Source organism: Helicoverpa armigera, chromosome 9, assembly GCF_030705265.1.
Source record: "Helicoverpa armigera isolate CAAS_96S chromosome 9, ASM3070526v1, whole genome shotgun sequence".
NCBI lineage: Eukaryota > Metazoa > Arthropoda > Insecta > Lepidoptera > Noctuidae > Helicoverpa > Helicoverpa armigera.
Genome location: NC_087128.1, coordinates 4897797 through 4920473, shown reverse-complemented (window position 1 = coordinate 4920473; position 22677 = coordinate 4897797). Strand labels below are relative to the sequence as shown.

General features: G+C 35.6%; 1 protein-coding gene across 7 annotated transcripts; it reads right to left on the bottom strand.

Moving 5' to 3' along the window:
* Positions 1 to 178: 178 nt before the first annotated feature.
* LOC110371497 (GATOR complex protein Iml1) lies at positions 179 to 22180 on the bottom strand. Of its 7 annotated transcripts, none has more exons than XM_064036396.1 (27): positions 21929 to 22180; positions 21224 to 21361; positions 19880 to 20049; positions 19335 to 19601; positions 19109 to 19251; positions 18731 to 18918; positions 18127 to 18604; positions 17691 to 17839; positions 17095 to 17295; positions 16420 to 16575; positions 14999 to 15154; positions 14061 to 14075; positions 12741 to 12958; positions 12149 to 12360; positions 11556 to 11742; positions 10905 to 11102; positions 9385 to 9468; positions 7531 to 7613; positions 5094 to 5165; positions 4551 to 4749; positions 4185 to 4290; positions 3418 to 3645; positions 2892 to 3052; positions 2222 to 2390; positions 1552 to 1783; positions 767 to 866; positions 179 to 446 (listed from the first exon to the last, which is right to left on the bottom strand). In XM_064036396.1, exons 1-27 carry the CDS (start codon positions 21969 to 21971, stop codon positions 243 to 245), a joined length of 4557 nt encoding a protein of 1518 aa, XP_063892466.1. In that variant the 5' UTR covers positions 21972 to 22180; the 3' UTR covers positions 179 to 242. The 7 variants fall into 7 exon arrangements, with proteins under 7 accessions (XP_063892466.1, XP_063892470.1, XP_063892467.1 ...); XM_064036400.1 differs by lacking the exon at positions 7531 to 7613 and adding an exon at positions 5731 to 5774; XM_064036397.1 differs by having other exon boundaries at positions 11568 to 11742.
* Positions 22181 to 22677: the final 497 nt, after the last annotated feature.

The following is a 22677-nucleotide window of genomic DNA, read 5'->3' as shown; positions in this document are numbered from 1 at the left end:
AAATTACCAGTGGTTAAGGTAGACCTAAAAATATTGTGCAATTAAAATTTTTGTCGCTAAAAACCATTGCGTTATTCTCAATTAATTTGCGCCGTATTGCATACATAATATTACGAAATGAGTATGAGTTTGTAGTTTCATAACACCGACATTGAGGATAAAAAACAAAACCACAATATAGGAAAATCATAAAATATATTCAACAGTATCCATACATCTAAATTAAATATTTGGCTTATAAATTAACAAGATTGCATGCCGCGGGCTTTTTCTCGCATTTCCCAGCACTGATCCCAGAATTGACTGAGCCTCTGTTCTTGATTAGCGCAGAAATGCTTGAAGTCTCTCAGCATTCGCATTTGGAAGCCTTCGTCTCCGGTAGCCGGCGTCAGTGACGACTTCCACTTCTTAGATATCATGTGATTCCACGACCAGAGGAAACCCATCTAGAATATTTTTTTCAGATTGAATTATTGTTTATTCGTACACATATTTTATGTTGAAGTTTGAGATCACAACTCATACGTCACAAATAATTGTATGTAATTATAATAATCCTTGAAACCTATTTAGCCAAATAGCTATCAACAGTTGAATCTGCCTACTCTAACTGTACTAACACTCCATTTATGCTATTCAATATTTTAACTTTTGCTTAATTTCAAAATCTTAGTAAATAGACGGATAGAATTTTGGAAACGCGCGTTATTCCGTCTATTTATGTTCATTTATTCATAAAAAGGTTTACAAGCACATTGAATCTTACCCGTCGGTTGTTATCATAATCGTCCTTATTCTTTCCACTGACGTGCCTCGTAATGTAACCCTCATGTGGACTGGGAGCCGCTTCCGGGTGAACTGGGTATCTGGGAGGCATATACATTTGTAATAAATACTTAGCTTTTGTGGTGGATTACTTAGCAGATACATTATTAACAACAAGTATACCTAAACTTAGGCAGCCCCTACACTTATAATAACACTACAAATACACACTACACTTATAATAGCTTCTGCCAGCGGTTTCAACCGCATCTCGTGGGAACTACTTCCCGTACCGGGATAAAAAGTAGCCTATAGCCTTCCTCGATAAATGGGCTATCTAACACTGAAAGAAATTTTCAAATCGACAAAACAAACAAACAAACTCTTCAGCTTTATAATATTAGTATAGATTGTGCAATTAAAATGTCAGTCACTAAAAAACATTTCGCAATTTTCAATATTAACTCAATTGTCGGTCAATTGCACAATACGTAAGATTGCACAATTTAATTAATGCCTGACTACAAAGCGCCTAAAGAATGGCTGGCAATTAGCTTCGGAGTAAAGGTGAGCACATGATAACATAAGTTACAATATATTGATTTGTGACAGTTACGCGCATATTAGACATTTAAATAAAAACACTTTTAGGGATTTTATCGCGGATGAATTCATATAATTTAATCCCGGATCCTTTACAACATCCGTGGTCACGGGCAGACGATATCGTAACGAGTAAGTTACGATAGTTATTCCAAGTAAAAGTGTTATAATAAATGAAATCACCTGCTAGCATTCAGCGGTTTATTCGCTGGTTTAGTCCTCAACGCCCGTTGTTCCGACTTCACTGTAGTAGGAATAAGTATAAACATGTTCCCGGTCACATGAACATATAAATGGTCTCCTACGCCTGCTTCGTGAGATGTACTCTCTACCGTACACTTGATGAAGCCGAAACGACCCACGATAGCCTCTTGAAATAAGAATAGACGTTCCAGCCATGTGTCTTCGGAGAAACCTGGTGATAAATCAAATGGTAAAAACTTATAAGTTGGTTAGTAACACGTTAATACAATGGACTATACATATTGCACAAAACTTGATTTTAAAATTAACTTTTAGCTAAAGGCGCTTTCTCACCAATTTTGCCCCTTGTACCCGCTTTAATCGGTAGTTGTCAGTTGTTTAGATTCGTGATAGTCGTATGTAGGAGGGAAATTCATGCGTGCATTATCACTTGCAAAGTAGGTATTCATATAAGTAAAATCAATCTCAAACCATGACTGGTGGAAAATAATGAATAATATTACTCCATACTCAATTCTTTATGAGCATTCTATATGTTATACAGATGGTACATTTTACAGTCTAGATTCAAAATGGACCCCATAGGACACAGCTTAAATAAGTTGAAGAGGTTAGCAGTAGCTTATTACTATATTATTATTATGTATACCTTCGAACAAGGTGACTTTGCTCCTAAGCAGCGGTTCTTCGTTAAGCGGTACATAAATAGGTCCCCTTAAAGGGTCAGACTTCAGTGTGAACGGCAGAGCGAGAGGATCCGCGGGTATCGGCACCATTTGCAGTCTACAACTCTGGGCCTTGCGCGCCCAGCCAAATATCTAGAAATAAGTACAGATATAATTATTGTACGTTAAACAAAACCTTCATAATTTTTTTTATCTTAAATATCTGTGGAACATCACTTGTCTAATATATATTTTGAATCAACAGTCAAAACATAAAATTGTCCTTGAAAGGCTTCCGAAGTGTGCCGAATACTTAACTTTATTCATAATAGCTAAACGATCTTAGAAATTACTATGGCTAAGATTTCTGAGAGATAGAAAAGGCCAGGTTAGAAATCAATATGCAGCGATGCAGTTCGCCAAATATAAGGTCAAATATTTCTACATTTATGCAGAGTGTTCCTCAAAGTATAGATCAAGTGGAACAGGGATATAAGTAGACAGGGTCATTGATTAACATTTTGATTTGATGATTTGATCCAAGCTTGGTGGGATACCCTGTATGATAAATGATATTTTGCAAATAGGTTAAAACAATACTTTTACTCGTCTCATTAAAAGGGAGATGAAGTCGATATGTTAGTTAATATTTACCAGTTCAGCGACAATATTGCCGCTAGCGACGGCCCACTGTATGCACATCTCGTAGGCCTGGTCGGGGCGGAAGGTGGCCTGGTAGCGAGCGTGGCCCCACTCGATGCGGTCACTCTTGTTGCTTACATCAATGTCTAAGTGTGTGTTCTTGTATAGGGGCACTAGAATATAATTAAATATATATCAGTTACTTTCAAAAATATTATGTTTTGAACTAAAACTATATATTTGGAGGAAAAGTTCATAACACGTTACAAATAAACTGATATTCGATTTTATAACGTTTCCCTTGAATCACACTTTGTTATAAATTTAAAATTTTATGATTATTTATGTGATTAAAATTATTAATAAATACTTACCATTTTAATTTAATTAATCTTAATGCTATTAATTTGCATAACGAACGAGCAGTAGTCATCATCTAAATTGTATATTTGTACTTATTCAATCCAATAGTCTCAATTTTCAAGTTTTATTCCCACATATTTCTTCCAAAAAGTGTTATATCATAAAACATACTTACTATCACTATCAGACCCCAACTGCATATAACTGGGATCTATATTGTCACACAAAAATGCTGGGACCCCCGTATCATCAGTCACAGGACTGGTACCAGATATATCAATGGCCCCCATCAGAGTTTCGGCAGGGAGCAATGGGGATCTCGGACCTAGGACTTCGACTTCCATCCATTCGTTTTCAAAACTTTGAAGATCGCCTAAAGGTTTTACGTAGTCCGACATATTGTCTGGAAATAAATAAAATTGTGTTATACTTTTTTCCACTGTAGGTGATGATGATGTCCTCCTAGCCGATTATCGGCTACGGCGGCTGTTCTCATGTAAGGAGATTAGCCAACTACGCAGGACATATTATAGTGCACGAGCATTTGCGCAGACACAGGTGCACTCACTCTTCCTTAACTCTCATAGCCCGATGGGACGGAAATCCGACACGACCGGAGAGAGATCAGGCGCAGGACCGACATTTACGTGCTCAAATGTACTGTACCACTGTAGGTATAAGAACTATCAACCAATGATATGTACGACCCATTTTATCGAAAAATCGTTTGAAATTTTATTGTACTTATTGTATTTGATTTGTCCGACGAGGGTCATAAATGTCATTGATTGAACTATCGACCATGTAATACCTACTTTAAGGCAAAAGATACATTTCTAGAATGATACTCAGGCATTCATAATCGATTCACACTAAAGAACGATTTATGAAAAATGCTTGAGTAATTATTTAGACTCAGAGTAACGAATACGTAATAATTACCTTTATCTTTCTTCTGTGGCAAGATATGATACATGTAGTAACCAACAACGAAGCGTTTTGTTGTATCTCCTGATGCGTGACATATCAATTTTTCCTGTAGTAATTTCTGCGAAGAAACCCAAATAACAATTTTCATTTTTTATATGTGAGTAGGTACAATATACAAACGATCAAATTTTAGACCACAGACAGATAAATGTTAAGTTGTAAGGTACTTAGATATAAGATTTTGTAAAAAAACTTTTATTTATAAAAATAAAGGCAACTTCAATAGTCTACCTAAAACCTTCTTAGTCTGATTAATAGGTTGCTATGAACCCCCTTTATTTAAAGTCGGTTAAAAATCACACGTGATCAAAAACTCACCTCCATAATAGACGTAGCTTTCTCATAACTCACGCCTTCCATGTTAGCTTGTAGCCAATGTATGGCGTATATCGACACGAATGTATGTGACGGCAAGCTGACAGTCTGTTGTAAGAAGCCCACGCCCAACTGTGGGCTGCGCATACGATCCACTATCTCTGCTAATGACGCGGTCGCTTTCAGTTTCGGTTCTGGCACCCTGGAATAATAAAAAGAGTTTGTATGACGGCAGAATTAATATAACCTACCTAAAAAGATTTTAATAACAAAAGACCTTTATTTAATTTTTTTAACATCTAAGTGAGAGTTGCACAACAAAACCATAACTAGCTACCATACTAACTATTGAAATGACCGCTCATTGGTCAAACGAGTGATTTGTCAACTAAAAATGGTTCTTTTATCATTATAGTTAAACGGTGCAACCGACCGATAACTCGATCTGGGATATTGGACGTGAACTAAAATACATAGATATTTTTGCTGGATTATATCTATCGACTTTCATAATATTCATCGTTTCATAGTATATGTATTACTTACCCGTCATCATACGTATCGTCACATTCACCAGTCTGAGACTGGGTCCTTTCTAAAACCGTTTTCGCTGCAGCCCTGAAGTTAATATTCATATTAGAGGTTTTCAACAATATACTGATATAAATCTAACAATGATAATAAAGCAGAATTTCAATGCCAAACGCAAAGCTGCCAAGCAGAAGTTGAGTTATAGAAAATTATGATGATTTTATGGTCATTTTGAGAATCATTCGCAAATGGGTACATGCGACAACAAGTTCTTTATTTACTATCCCACTGCTGGGCACAAGCCTCTAATCATAGACAAGAATTGGATGACCACGCTCATCCTAAAATTAGAACCAAATAAACGAGAAATGAAAGTGCTTCTTGAACTCTGAAATATTTGTGGACCCATCGTTATGTCACTATCCATGACAAGTGCCTATTAGTCGAGGTTGGGTAAACAGGGTTTCCATTGACTATCATTTGAAATTGCTACCAAAATCGAGCCGTAATTTCTCACGAGGCTTGCTCATTTCTTTTTTGGACACATCAACTGTTCATGAATAGGTAATATGAAAAAATATGATTCAGTAAATACGTATGACTCTCAAAACGGATTTGTAAAAGGGCATGATGAAGCGAACTGTATACTTACTTGTTACTTTGACTAGTGTTTAGTGACTTAGTAGGTGATAGTTGCTGCAATGAAACATTCAATAAGGATAAGAATAAGCAACTGATAGGAGAGGCACGGGCAAGCATTCGATGATAGCTTAGCGATAGAAAAATAAACCGTGTCATGAATTAGAATCAATATTATAAGGGATATCTGCAAAAAACAATTGTATCAATTTAGTAAAATAATTAAATCATGGGAGAATTTATAAAAATTAGGAACTAAAATAATTTCAAAATATCTAAATAAAATAAAGGTGCAACTTACGTAAACAAATAATATAAATAAATATTAGTTACATGTATTACGTTTTATGACAACACAAAGGTATGAAGCATGGTGACTAGGAAAGCATGAATGATGGAAAGTCGTGTGTATAGTAATGTATGAGGTGCAAAGTGAAGATATTGTCTAAGCGCCAGCACACCATGCGACGAACATGAAGCGATCCTTGTGTACGCATAGCTAACGTTTTTATACGCGTCTTTTTATTTTGTTTTACTTTCGTAATGCTAAGAAGTTGATAAGTAAAACCGTGCTTTTTGCTCAACTCTAAAATAGTATAAAAAAAGAGAATTTAAAACAGACGCGTATAAAATACGTTCAATATACTAACCGATTTTAAAAACTTATCAATTAATTTCAAAATATCTTAATTTTAAGTGTCAAAGTGAATATTTCTGTCGCCATCTTTCCACTATAAATTGAAAGAGACAGAATGAATATGAAGAACCACTGAAAATGTTTTACGAGGGTCACACTGAAAGTTCTTAGAACTGGCCACTTATAAACAATATAATAAAAAAATAATTATATAATTTGAAAATAGAACTCTTTACCAATATTACTGAGTATATATTTAATTCATTTGTCATTTGTTTTACGATTTGGCGGCAAATTGAAAATTGTCTGTGTCACGTCAACATGAATTTAACACGAGAAAATTTTCGTGCAATGATTTTTTATGACTTTCGATGTCATTTAAGTCAACAAGAAAGTTATGATAGACTACGATTGGCCTTTCACGATGAAGCCCCATCTCGTGCGACTGTTTACAACTGGTTTAATGAGTTTAAACGTGGTCGCACTAATCTCACTGATGATTTACCTGAGGGACGGCTTTCTACGGCGATGACTGAAGATAACATCTGTGTTGTGCGGCGTATGATAGAGACTGATAGAAGAGTGACCTATCAGCAGATTCGGACAAGCTTAGGCATCATTATGAGTCAAGTGCACAAAATCCTCCACGAACATTAAGCGGTCAGGAAGCTTTGCGCCTGGTCATCATAATTTGACTGAGGCTCAAAAACTCCATAGTGTGGATTGGTGCCGTAAAATGATTAAAAGATTTAACGGAGGTGACTCAAATGCTGTGTTCGACGTACTAACACTACAATAAAACATATAATAAAACGAATAACTGGCTAATGTAACCAGTTTCTGATTTTCTAAGAACTTTCAGTTTGACCCTCGTAAGCTTCGAAATTTAAATATCTTTAAAACCGGCCAGTGAATGCTAAGCTGTAGTCGGACAAGGATCTTTTGACACAGTCTTTGTAATTTTCTCAAGTAATTTTAGGGGTCCATTATAAAATAAGCTCAAGGATAAATAATGTAATTTTAACATACAATTTTTCTAACAAAATTAATGCCATATCTATCCTGCGAATTAAACCTATTTTATAATTGAAAAATTGCCCCCAAAATTCTTACGTTCAGATTTTTCCATATGCCAAAAGATCCTTATAACATTGTATGTGTGACGTAGTTACTGACATGGCTTCGATCCGCAGCCTCGGACGGTCAGGCAGCCGCGTGCTCCCGACACGCTCCCTGAACGGCGAGTTGGAAACACCGCCCTGATACACGCACACAACACGCATTTTAACACGGCAACTTTACCTAGAGCTCTATCTTTAACATTCGTTGTATTGTATCCTGATTTTACGGACATGACACTTTGTACAATGATTTTAATTTGATTTTACTTGTGAGATCAATTCTAGCTAGCGTTCGCTCGGAAGATATAAAGGGTCCATCTTAGGTGAACGTGCTAAATTCAAACTTATCTCCACAACATAAAGGCCATATTTCTACCGAAATTTACAATTGAAAATTGTCTTCATTTCGGCACATTTTTGTACGATTTTATGTAATGAAGATAAGGGTGACTTAGAATTGTTTTACGACTCTGCGCAAGCAAAAATTGATCATAAATCATGAGCACACAAGGCCTTCTGTAGCGGGAAAGAGAACATGCAAACTAAATATAACTTCAGTTTGACATTTAGTTGGATGGTACTTAATAAAATGTTGATCAGTAAAGTATTCTGAGAAGAAATAACAAGTTTCTATTAACCTCAATGCAATTAAAATTTGAGAGTTCTCTTATTTTGAATGATAGATAATCTTAAATGTTTCTAAATAAAATACTATAAAAAAATTAAGCTATATTTACAAGAAGCATTTTTTTTAATTTTGCAGATACAGACGACTCTGTTGCGCTCAAAATAAAGGGTCACATTTAGTGTCATGTCGTAAACTGTAAACTAAAAAATAATAATCAAAAGAAGCCAGCAAACAAAATGTCTCATGTGCATTCCGTGCATAATAATTGCATAATTTTATAATAAGCAGTGCAAATATATACGCCATATGCATATACAATGTGGTGGTTCTTGTTTGAGGGTATTTTAAAAACTTTCGTAACATGACCACAGTCGGATAGACAAGAAGAAATTTTTGATTCCATTCTACAAATTAATTAGTTTTATAATACTATTATAAAACATCAAAAATGACTTGTTATCGTCGACTTTTTAGGATATCTCATTCAGGAAGTGAATGGTTGGTGATTGATTGCATTACAGATATAGGTATCTACAGTAATATCAAGAAGTGACATCCACCTGGCGAAGACCCCCACTGCACTGTTATCTATAAAATTACGATTAATTGTGAATTAGTACCTACAGTGTCGTTTCAACGTGTTATCGTTAGTCTACTGAGGTTAAGGTGCGAAGATTAGAAGGTCAAACGCCACTCCAATGTAAGGTTAATAAAAATTAACATCAATTGCTTACAAACCCGGTTTTCATGGAGCCAATGAAATGAGTGTGCAAATATGCCACAGAAAATAACATCGAAATCATAAAATTTTGATTCCAAATTGAACATAAAGAGACGAGTCAAGCGATCAAAAGTCCAGACCAATTTTATTTTATTTGTAAGCTTTGGATAACTAAAGCTTTAGATAGTGTTACATTTTAATCTTCACACTGTTTTATTACAAAATTGGAGGTCTGCCTCATTTGATCGCAGCACAAACTGAAAACTGAAAAGTGTCATTATGGAGTCGTGGAGGCGAAGGGAGTGGCGACGGATGTGGGCTGCACACTAAATAATAACTAACGTAGACGTGACTCGAACGTTACAATACGTCCAAAATAACTTGGCGCGTATGAAGTTAGCCGATCGGCTGCGCAGTAGCTTTTAGGAACAAGTCTACTGCGCAGCCGATCGGCTTGAGTCGAACTCGTCAAGTAATGTCGGGCGCAGTGTATATGAGACTGTAATCGGACCGACGTAGACACGTGTGGTGTCGTGTGTGTGGCGCTGTGTGGGAGGTACCTGCGCGCTGCGCGTGAGGATGGAGGTGGAGTGCCGGCGCCGCGTGAGCTGCGCGTCGGCCGCGCCGCCGCCCGCCAGCGCCATCTGCAGCACCGCACCGTACAAGCGCCCCGTCCTACCGCCGCCTGTTGCCTTGCTCCGACCGAACGCACCCAATAACCGTATTGGAGCCCGCGATCTCGAGGCATTTTATATCGCGATTTTCGCACTATTTTACAATTCCGACCGCAGAGCGGAGACCGAGTCGTCGAAAACGACGCTGATTAAAATCGACGCTAAGCTGCGCTACTACCGGTTACGCCAAAAATCGATGTCACCTAATTTTGTTCGTTGCTTGGGTAATGTGGATAGCGATGCTTAGTTCGATACTGGAAAGTAGGTAGGTTTTCGAAGCGAAATGTCTACAACATAACAAGGCATTTCATGTCGCGCCCGGTCTGCGGTCTCTAGATTGATTATCAAGTTAATACATCATGCGCTTAGACTCAAACAAGAAATTACAAATAACATGTGGTGTGCAACAGAAAAATAATTTAAATATCTTAGATAAACATAAATACATGCCCATCACATTCATACATTTAACATGGACGATGCAGATCCTATAGGTACTAAAATTAAATTGATATTGAGACCAAATAAAAAGTTAACATATCGAGGAGTGACATGCTTCTACACAAACACGACAGTGGAATTTGGAATTTTATGTTTGAGTACACTTTAGTACAAATTATTTCAGTAGTGTTGGCAGTGTTTAATATAAAAAAAAAATAGAATTAGATTTTGATATTGTCAAGCAGTTTTTGCTATCTACAGATTACTGGGGAAATGTGCACATCTACATACATGCAGTGCGAAGTAGTAAGTTTCTACGTGACATACGATGTGCAAAATAACTATTCATGCTTTGCTTCACTTATAAACATTACTAAATAAATATTTACATTAGACCTAGAGCGGTCTATACTAAAATTTCGACAATGTCTATAAGTGACATAATCGTTTACATACATATTTACAAATAACAACAAAAAAATAGTTACTCATATACAATAAATTGAAATATTTATAAACAAAAATTATATTGATTTTAAAGTGTAGGTATGTCTGTTCTTTTGAGATTAGATTCGATTATAATGATTAATTGATCAGCGCTTAATTATTGCCTAAATTAATTCTGAGTTAAACCATCTACGCAACAGGCAGGCTAAAGACACATAAAATAAATTGTAAAAATGTGTGGAATATCAAAACAATTCATTTGTCTCTAGCGAAACTGGCAATACGCAGGCAGCACAATAACTATTTGTTTAATTTGATAGCAACCATATACAGTTAATTTACGCCAAATGCTCTTACGCACATTTAATATCAAGTGTAGCCTAGAAAAAAAATGCTAATAAAGCTGCACGTACAAAAAAAAACTGGCCAAAAATCTTATAGAAATTAAAGAAAAAATAGCGCCGATCAATTAACATAATCCCAAAATCCGGTGTTATCCAGTTACCTACCATACTTACCCTTTGCTTGTTAGGTCTTTTAACCTTATTGAAGTACTGTTCCGTCATTTTGAGGAACCCGTCTGTCAGTTGATCGAGGTCATGGCGGGTTGGCGTGGGGTATATATCGCAGTGTATTATATTATCGTCCATTATTTGTTTCGTTGCTGGGTTGTATAGAGGCAGCAGAAGTGTACGGAACCTCCAATATTTGAGAGCCTAGAAGTAGGTTTTTGTTAGTAGGTGATAGATTTTACGTGTGGCTTTATCCGGATTTTAAGTTCAGCTACTAATCACTATAGCAGTTTTATAGAAACTAAGAGTAAATACAAACTTGACATAGAGACTCAAAAAAATGAAGTATTTGTTAGCATAAAAAAGTCTTAGCAGCTCTTTTCACTATCCCCATTAATAACAAAACTACTTATCCAATTGTTTGAAATAAAACCCAGAAGTTATAAACTAAAGCATTTCTGTCTTTCCTAAGTGCAGATTAATTAGGTGCCAGAAGTTAGTGTGTCTACAAAGCACTTGAAAGCCCTACACTGTTAAACAAAAATCCGGAATAAAAACCTCACGTAAACCAAAAAAGCGAAAAAACAAAAAAAAACGGCCCGGCAGCAGTGTTATTAAGCAATAAAGCTTAGAAATAGTACTGCCGTTACCATTTACCGTGACAATCACCTCGGCCAAAGCGAAATCTGTGTCCCCTCTCGTACAAATGTAATGGTCCATATAGTTCCAGTTGTAAGTTTCTAATTTCTCTGTGGTGAAGGAAACCCAGGAGACTTCGTATGTATCGTGGTTTGGCGCGTGGAAACGGTAGCGGTAGTGGATGTTGAATGGCGGGTAGGGATGTCTGGAAGTTTCGGTTTTACATGATAAATAGTGAGGAATTGATTTAATCTGTCTAGTATTGTGTGCCTTTGTCACATTAACTGATGTTTATTTTTTAAAATGATGTATATGAACCTAAGGGACCTAAAAGTCTCAAATTCCGCCATTCGTAACCTCAGAAAGTAAATAACATACACTCTATTTAACCTACCACAGTTTATATTAAGATCATCGGATTTTCGACAAATGCATTCTGTTAGGAAATTATTTCCGCAAAGTACCTAACGCCGATTCCATAAATCTTTATTACTAAGTTAAACTTATAATAAAAAAAAAATTAGTTACAAGAATAAGAGATCAACTATTTAATTTTTTTTTTTTAAAGCAAGCCTAGACCGAATTGTTTAAAACAGAAATTCCAATCTTACCTGGGTCTATATCTAGTAACGGTGATGGTAGATCCAACCAGCGTGAGTTTATGGAAGATTCTTCCTATAGAGAGCAGGTACCGTTTAGTGGGGGCTACGTTGGCGGGTTTGCCACATTGAGGGGCTACCTTCGACGGCGGGGGGGCTGCCGTGGATGGGCAGTGAGCTTCTATCACTTCGTTCTCGTTTACTCCTACTATTAGTTGGAAACCCTGGAATTATGGAATTTAGACGTAATTACAAATTATAATTTCTAGAACTAAGGATATGCTGCCGTTTGTGCTGAAGAACCGATTTAGTATAAATTGGTGAGTGGAAGAAATTTTAATCAGTTAGAAAGAAGTCTCTAATCAAGTTGGCACTATAAAAGTCTAGCCTGTATCACGAAACAAATCGTATTTTTTATGACCACAAAATAAGGTTTGATTTTAATTTTTATCTCTGCGTACAAGTTGTTATGTAAATGGTTTTATAATATTTATGTCTTTATATTCGTGTAACTGCCTCATTAATGAAACAGAATATTTTGATTTAATATTTTTAATTTCATTAATATACACATACACATTTCACGTAAAAAAGCCACACTCACCTGAGCCAATCTCTGTGACACCAATTCTTTGAAAACCTCCATAGTAGTCAAAGGTTCTTTATAAATTGCTCTGTTCTGTGCAAAATCGGCGTTCACGTCATCCGGCAGAAGATTATAGTCGGATACTAAATAGTCGTTCTGTAGAGACCGCTTGTCCGGGAAATAATCCGTGGTAATCGGCAAACACGCCGGAATCGTTAACGATTTCCAGTCGACACCTGATAAGGATTGGTTTTATTATATTTTTTGTTTAATTTTGATTTTATTGAGCAGTGTCATCTAAAACTAAAGTTCTTTTGATCTTCAGATAAGGCGTTAGCAATAAAAGTTGTTGGCTTCGCTATTGCTTAAAATCACACTGCAGAGTTTTTTCATTCATAAAGACACCTATACACCTTTATCAAACAGCGTGTGAGCAGTGTTTCAAACGGAACACTGTGATTCTGCAATTCTCCACAAGCAAGCAATCATTCCGCATTCAGTTTGCGAACCATACCTTTATATACTTCATAAAAATCTTAACTGATACTTTCAGTATATCAGTAATACAGTTTATAAACAATATCCATAAATAGTACGTAGATATGTCATTCACTCCACATGCAAGCATACCAAAGTAGCTTCGAAATTTCACTACTCTAAACATTTTAATATGTTATTGACAAACTGTGAAGGAAAATATTTCGAGAAGCTGAAAATAAATGTTTATTAAAAAATATTAGTAATTTGGAATACCAATGAGTTGATGGAAATGGCAGATGTGCTATTTACTAAGCGTTAAGGACCATATAAGCATAACGCATGCTGGTGAGCAATTAAAATAATTATAAAATAATTAAATTTTTGCAAAAGTATCAATAAACATAAGACTAAAAACAACTGATTTTAATACATACTTTTCATTATTTTTCATTACATTCACATACTTTGATGACGGTTAAGAGATCATTATTACAAGAGTTTCAGGACCTAAAACATTTTTCTTTATGTCTTGGGAAATGATATCAGTCACAAGGTGGGCAAATGGGATCAGCTATTTTGCAGTCAGAAATAATAACTCTTTACTTGGTAATGTGCTGGACATTCAAACTGTAATGTTATGCTATACAATAAGTTTTGGTTTCGTTATAATTAATTTGTACATCGTGGAGATATTATTGTGAATACATAAATAACAATATTTTTATAAATTAAGAAGCGCATATTTATATAAAACGTCTCCCCCGTAGCGCATATAATATAAATACTAATGTAACACAAAATAATAATAATAATATGCAGAAACTACTCAATGCAAATCCAATAAATGGAATATCAAACCTATAGCTCGGTTCGCTTCGTTCCAATGAGGTTTGAAGAGAATTTTTCAACGCGATGGTATCATGAAACATCAAAATTGTGGACATTTAATACAACACACAAACATATAATTTTATCATGATAACCAAAACCAATACAGAGTACCAATTATGGAGAAATTGGACTCTGTTCAGATTCCCATTTACAAGATTACGATGGACATTAAATATGGACATATGTATTTCAAAATCTTCTTCTAGATATCCATAGGCAATACTTTAATCTTTATTTTATAACTGTGTATCTCCTACGTGTATGTATGCAAATATCCGCGGTATTACACCAATAAAAAACGAACCTTATCAACACCAGCACAAGGTTCTTAAGGCATGCAAAAATTTGGTTTAAAATGTGTTAACAGTTTTTTAATTGTTTTAAAATGAACTATAGTGCATTATTGCATGCAAGAAAAATCTAGAAGAAGAATTTGAAAATGAATAAATGATTGTGTGAGTAACCTTATAACAAAAGTTACTACAAGAATAATTACTAACGTTACTTGTTATTGTAAAATATACACGAGTTACATTTAATTAGGTTCAAAATACAATAACAATTTTATCTCAACCAGGACTTTCACATTGAAACTAAATTATTTTTTATAGTGTTTTTAAAGTGATATTGATGCTACCATTAGTAAATAATGACAATAAGTTTTGAGGACCGTAATATTACTTTGATTAATGTCTTTACCAATCGGCAAATATGTCATTGGATACCATCACTTTTTAGCATTTATTTAGTGAACGATTGTGAAATTCCTCAAACAAAAATCGACCTTATTCCCGACGAACGTAAAGTCTAGTATCCAACAACATATCAGCCTTATGTACATGAACGAACCAATGCCATAAACGCACGATGCCCACACACACACTCACACACACATACACACTAACCTGTAGTAAGGGCGGGCGTCCACTCCTGTTCACCCGTGGCGCCCCATAGTAGCGCTAGCGACGCGTTGTTGGTAGTGGATGGGGTGCCTGAAGCGACGCCTAGTACGGCTAAAGCACCTGATGCGCTTATCATTCGTTTACGGCCTATTACGTTACCTGTGAAAGGTAAAATGTAATGTAATGCAGAGGGCGCTAAAGTAGTTTGTCCTTTTTGTAATGTTACCTATTCATTGTTTACAATAGTTCAATAAATTAAGTAAACTATATGTGTTAAAAAGGGACCGCTAATTGAAACAGGTGCTTTGACTGAAATGAGCCGACTGGAATTATCTATATGAATAAGGCAGAGATAGAAAAATATATAATTACTTGAAAACGATAGCGTCTTAAGACAACGTTTTATAGAAAGAAATATAACTAGTCAAATTAAGGCAATTTCCCCAGAAAGCTAAGGAATGCAATTCCCAGCTTGAGTCTGTTTCCTGATAATTACAACCTGAATCACAGATTATATAATAGTTACTACGTAACAGATAAATCACTCCATACAAAAAAGTCCATACCTACTGTTATAAGCACCTACAAGTTCCCAAACTACCTACAAATTTATAGTTGCGTTAGAAAATGAACCTTAAAAGCTCCACCGCTCGATTGTTATTTCAATGCGATAGCGCACAGTTCAGTGACCGCGACCGTGCCGACAGCGAGCGTAGGGTTGCCTCTTACAATTAAGTAGGGAAACAAAGTTACGCTTATTTGTAACCGACTTCCCAAATCAATGGAGGTGCCCAACTACTTTTCGAGCACAGAACACGCAAGTATTCTATACTTACCTTTTACCCCTGGCACAACACCGCTGACCGCTGATAATACCTACTTACCCAAAATTGGTTTCTGTGCAGCGATATATGCAACGTTCCCAGCCACCATTTAGTTGGACGAAAACTATACCTACTTATACTCGAAATGTTTTTAGCTACAAAACTCGGTAATCATTGCATGTATAATTAAGTATAAGGTATAAAGTATCTATAATTTAAGTATCTAAAGTAAGTCGCTTATTTTTAAAATGAACAAGAAGTTAAGTATTTTTACCTATGTATATTCATACTTATTATTTGATCTGCAACCAAGCACGGCACATAACTGGCCAGAGGTCGTCATGTTCACAAATAAAAATAATAAACATAAAACGCGCGCGTCGCGAGCGTCTGTCGAAAGCCCTGTGCCGCGTGGGGCTACCGGTAACCCAGCGAGCGGTAGGCATTTATCGCGCGCAAGTACGTCGAGTGACAGAGGCCTGCCTGAATCTTCAAGTCAAGAGTAAAATCAGGCATGGTCCATTATTAACCTTCGAAATCAGGTAAGATAGTAGTTAAAAACGTGCCTTTTATCATTAAAAATAAATATATTATACTTACCATCAACTTGATAAATAGAGTGATTATTATTGATGATGGATGATCCATTTTCCTTAGGCACATTGTTTTCAATGCGATGGTCTTCGGTCCTCGACGCGGGCTCTCCCGCCGGCCTCGCTTGGTAATGATGCTGTTGTATTAACACTCCCGTCGGACCTGGTTAAGAACAATTAATGAAAATGAGTGAGTAATAGTGGATGATTTTTAAAGCCCATTACTTTTCAATCGTCATACTTTAAGTCTGGGTACAGTTACGATTTTCTTTAATTTAGTTTTTATTCAAAGCTTAGGATATTAAGAGAATTCATTAGGTATTAACTGTCATTAACAAAATTAAGGTGTGTCGAAAAAAACAGTAACCCTGTATAATAATGAAATAATTTGTGCTTCTGTGATATCTCAAAAACAACTAGGGCATATGTTATATGCATCCAACGTAACATATAAAACCTCTAAAAGTCTGATGTGTTTTAGCATATGACCAGAAAAGTAACCCTGTATAACAATAAAAAACGAATGGCCTTACTACACAAACTTAAATAGCTGTTGAACACCTGTCTAAAAAATGTGGTTGCAAAATGGACCTTATTTCAACGTCATAATCTGATTTTTTTAGACAAGTGTTAAATTGACGTTTACAAGTTTTTGTGTTATGACGGTAAATGTTAAACTTACCTTTAGGAAATATATGTGTCCACCGTCGTCTATTACTGGTCAACTTGACAGTAACATGGGAAGGGTCGAAAGGATTGATGAGAGCTCGTCCGGTCCTGATCACTGGTTTGTGAGAAGATATGGAACTTCGTGGAGAAAGTCTGTTGCTTGAGAGCGGGGAATCAGTTGCGTCACTGTTCGTGTCGAATGCTCCTTGTTTGTCTGAAAAGTTTTTATATAATATAATAGATAAATAAAGAAATCACAATTGGTAGGACGAGGTACACATTGTAAAATACAAGATTTTTTGCTTCAGAAAATGCTTTGGAACTCGCAACATGTGAGTTGAAAAAGTTCACACAACAATATATCATCCTGTGTAAGGTACCAATATTTTTTTTCCACAATAATTTTGTCTACAAAAAACTTTAGCTGAACCGATTTTGATGCGGTTTTCAGCATAGTATATGTTAAGATGTTTTAGGTATATTATTGAAGCCGCTTATTTTTTTTCACATAAGCTTTTTCAGTTCCATGCATTTGAATTTGTTGAATAAAATTCTAAGTAGAAATATTCAACAATGATGATTAAACATTTTTTTTGAACAAAAACTTACTGCCACTAGCCAGTATGTCCGCAACAGTATGATGTATATCAGGGTCCGACATCTTCCTGTGATGTAAACTGGATGTGGGAGGACTTCGCCTACTGATGCCTTCTAAACCAGCTACTGACGTTTTCTTTGTACGCGTCACTCTTTGTACACTGTAATATATGAGTCGTGATTATTGTAGTGTTTAAAAGTGGAGACTTAAGAACTTATACGAGTTTACTAAAGAATATTTTTTTTTACAAACAAAAAAATATTCTTCCCTAAAGATTCCAAAACATCTGAAGCAATTTGAAAAATTCTGTCACTGTTTGGAACCTGCACTATAATCAAGTGACATCTCTTGCAAAATATAAAGATCAGTAGTAGGAATGGCCTAAATGAGAACAATTGAAGATTTTTTCAAAACAAATTAAATCTAGTAGGTAAAAGGAAATCTTACCATGTGCTATGTGCTGGAGGCAACTGGAAAACTTGTGCATCGTATGCATCATAATCAAATATAGAATTATGCATATATTCATCTTCCTTCAACAACTTCCCTTTCCGTTCATCTTCATACATTTTCCTCAAAGGCTCCTGACTTTTCCTTGGAGGCAATTTGATTCTAGGAATAAAGTTTGAATATGCCACCTTCTTGTTTGTAGAATAGAAAGATAAGTTAATCCAATGGGGCATAGAGTAATCGTCTATAGAGTTGAGATTGTTGTCTTTGTTGTGGAATTTTAAAAGAGGTACGGCGTGCAAAGGTTGTTCTCCTACGCAAACTAAATCGCTGCCAACACCGTTGTCTATGATTCGTTGTTTTGTAACGTTCGTTAGTTCTCTGTCGACTTCGAAAACTCCGACACCTGGTGTTATAACTACGCTGAGTTGTCCAGTACGGTCGAAGCATCTGTCTAAATAATGTTTTTCAAATACTGAAATACAAAAAGGTTCCGTTAAGGTAAAAAAAATGGATTACGCTCCGTGAGAGTACATAATATTTTATACTGGAACTGAATTTTGTCAAAATAAGGTGTGTTTGGAACTACATTAAATTTTACCATTTAAACTCATATTCAAAACTTCGAGAAAGTTTCCTTGAGCTGCTGTAGAGTTAATTGCCGTCGGAATCTCCAAGTTCGGTCTCTCGTGATATTGCAACACGATTTTTTGATAATCAGTGAATAATCTTCGCAACTGTAGGAGAACATTCGACCAGTCTTCATATCTCTCATTTTGAACTGCCACCCTGTATAAAAATTGATATAATTTTTAATCGACTTCCCAATAAAGAGGAAGTGGTCAATCCACCACTTCAAAAAATTAAATTTAGCATGTGGTTGAGAAACCACACGCTAAATTTAAAATTATGCCCCCGATGAAATATAATAGGATGCACTTCATTGTATGATAATTTAAAGATTTAGATTAAAAGGTACCTGTAAAAGTCTTCATAAAATCTGCCTCTGTAATCTTTTTGTAAGCACTCCTTCATGTGTTGAGGGAATTCCTCCAAAGATTTAGCTTTATAAAACGTTCTTGAAAATAACACTATTGTCACTTCATGATTACTACCATTTTTCTGTAAAAGCAAACAGTACATTATTTATTTTACAATGTTGCCATATAAATATATTTTACTCTTGTTTTTAGAGGTGACCTCACCTTCCATTTAGCAAAAAGGTCTGCAAGAAATCCGTTAACCGCCTTTTCGAAATACAAGTCACCATGTATATCGAAGTCCCACATTTCAGAAGACATCTGTATGAACAGGTAGACCATGGACGTTGAAGATCTGAACACGATCTTGGTATCTTCAGTGATGACGCCGCAAGCCACTCGGTCGCCTTGAGACCACATCTCGTAAACTTGGCATCTTATGGCACCTCCACAGTATTCAATCTTTTTGTTTAAGTACACACAAGTGCTTACCTAAAACATTTTAAAACTCAATATTGAGACTTTAAGCAATATTTTTATTGAATGTATGTAAAATATTATTTTTTAAACCAACTTAAATAAAGGCGCAGTTTGACCTGAATGTATGTTTGTGCGCGAGTATCTCACGTTTGGCTGAACCTATTTTTTGATGCGGTTGGAGCATAGCATTTGACAGAGTTAGCAGAATGTTAGAAGAATGTAGAAAAAAAATCTGAATCATTCAATAATCGTATTGTTTTGTATTTGTAGAGCTTACAAATGTTACATACCAAGCTGTTCTTCAATCTCCACATTTCTGATCTCCCCATATACTGATCCTTAAATGTGAGCTCCACAGAGTCCAGAGCCACATCGGCCACATTGACTATGTTCACATAGACGTCTGCAAATGTTCTCAACTGGAAAGTTGTGGCTATGCTCTGTTCCACACTGATGGTGTCTGTGGAAAAAAAAAGAATTTAGCAGCTTGTATTTCACTGATATGAGAACAATAGAAAATCATTTGTGTCCTGTGTATATCTGCGCTCCGACATAGAACAGGTAAATAAGTAGGCTTATTCCTGTCTATGGTTAAGTGTAGTCAGGAGTAAAAAAGTCCGACCAGTTTTACCAAGGGGTGTCAGGTTGTCCAAACATGCACTTATTTCTCAGCTGCATCTGATTAGACTGGACGCTGACCCTAACATAGTGGGGAAAAGGCTAGGCAGGTGAAGTAGACTTAATTTAAAATTTTCAAATCAACATATTTTTTGTAGTACACTAAACAAACTAATTATGTATGTGATAAAAGTAAATGAGTTGAACTAGTTGCATGTCTTAATTCATAAGGCATCATTTATGAGTTTGTATCAATTTATGAGCATAATTGATTTGCATATAAAGATTCATGCTAGATCATTATTCATGTGAATGGACTCTAATTACTATTTGTAGTGTTTCAATGTCACATTATGTCTCAGTAGGTTAATGTTTGACCTCTTATCTTATTCTCAATATAGTATGCATATTGAGTAGAATTCAATAGAAATTGTAGTGACTGATTTGAAGCATCCAATCAAATATGCTTCGTAATATTTTTATTTATCAAGTATTGTCCACACAATAGAAAAACAATGCAGGAAAGTAGGTAATTCTTATTTCAAAAGAATCTTTTTCTAATCTACCTACCCTTGTACAACAGGAAAATAGGAATAAAAAGAGATATGTATATGCAGACACAATCCCTACTTAATATTATAAATGCGAAAGTAACTCTGTCTGTTACGCTTTCACATCTAAACCAATTAACTGATTTTAATAAAATTTGATACAGAGACAGAGTTGACCATGAGAAAGAGCATGGGATAGTTTTTATTCCGGACTTTGAAGAGTTGTCTTCGAAATGCGATATAACCGAACTCGACGTGGGCGAAGCCGCGGTCTGAAGCTAGTTACTAGAATATTTTATTTTACTTAAATTAAGTTTGTTTGTCAAATTTAATTGTTATTAAGCCATTCCTCAGTTAAGGATTTCTTTGACAATCCGTCACTAAGGATTGACTTGAGTAATCATTAAACGTCTCTGAGTGCGGGGCTAAATTGTTAAATGGCTGCTGATTTATACTTTATCATACCTCTTCCTCGTCCTGGTGTATCCACTCTAGTGACTTGTAGTAACAGGCGAGGGTAATCATTTTCCGGATGATATATCTCAACAATATCCTTTTCTTTCAGGCCAGGGTAGTCTTTTATATTGATGATCATGTCCATAGCTAGAATATTTAGAAATATTATCTTTTGTTTTAATGGTTTAAAACCAATCCATGTAAAATTATTTTTTAACCGACTTTTCAAAAAGGAGGAGGTTCTCAATTCGTCTGGATTTTCACGATGTATGTTTACAGATAATGATATAGGTATTATTAGTATAATGACATAGATATTTTTTATAATATTTCAAATAATAGAGGTAGGTTTAAAATACACATGTTTGAAGTAACTAGGAGTAGTTCTATAGTTAAAAAATTCAAAACAATTCAATTTCAGTTTGTCTATACTTCATAGAAATGAGTGTGGCATTTAACACACCACATTTACAGGTTCAGAATTATGTAGGTACTTTGATAAGCTATTAAGTTGTAAATAACAATTGTTAGCAACGCTACTTGTTTAATTTTATAGTTAAAATTCGTAATTAATGGTGAAGTAATATTCTCAACAGTTATTACAAAATATAAAATCAGCTATAGTATAAGTGTACTATAGTAGTAGGAATAATTGTTGTATTTTATAATATACAGTTGAACATTAATAGTATGTATTTATGAAGCAATACTTACGACTGAAACTGGATTGGTGGACAATAAGCTTGAAAGACTTCATTTTGGAGTTTTGTAAGCTCCAGATTATTTCGACACACTAAACATACACTACTCCACTCCGATACATGATTTAAAGGCTGCTTGCTGTCACAATTTCTATTTCATATTAGTTCTTTAATAAAATTTCTTAAACGTACAAACAAGAAATTAGAAAATATTAAGCGTAGCCAAAACCAACAACAATGTTTGACAATTTCTGTGACATTTTGACAGCTTTTTATTTTCAACCACAGAAGATATTTTTTAACATTTTCTCTATGGAAAGTCTATGGTATAGAGCTCTTAAGCACCACCTAGACGATCAATTACATTGTGCAACATTTCAATCAACAAAAAAGAAGACAAAAGTGCCTGTGGCGTTCCGGCGCAATATTGTAATACTGCATAGTTTTATTGAAGGTCCAGGGAACGTGCTGCGGGTTGTTCGAAAGAGATACCGCGGCCCTGGTACATGATGATGATGATGATGATGATGATGTCCTCCTAGCCGATTATCGGCTACGGCGGCTGTTCTCATTTAAGGAGTTCAGCCAATTGCGCAGGACATATTATAGTGCACAAGCATTTGCGCAGACGCAGGTGCACTCCCTATTCCTTCACTCTCATAACCCGATGGGACGGCAATCCGACACGACCGGAGAGAGATCAGGCGCAGGACCGACATTTACGTGCTCTCCGATGCACGGGTGTATCAATCACCAACTTCC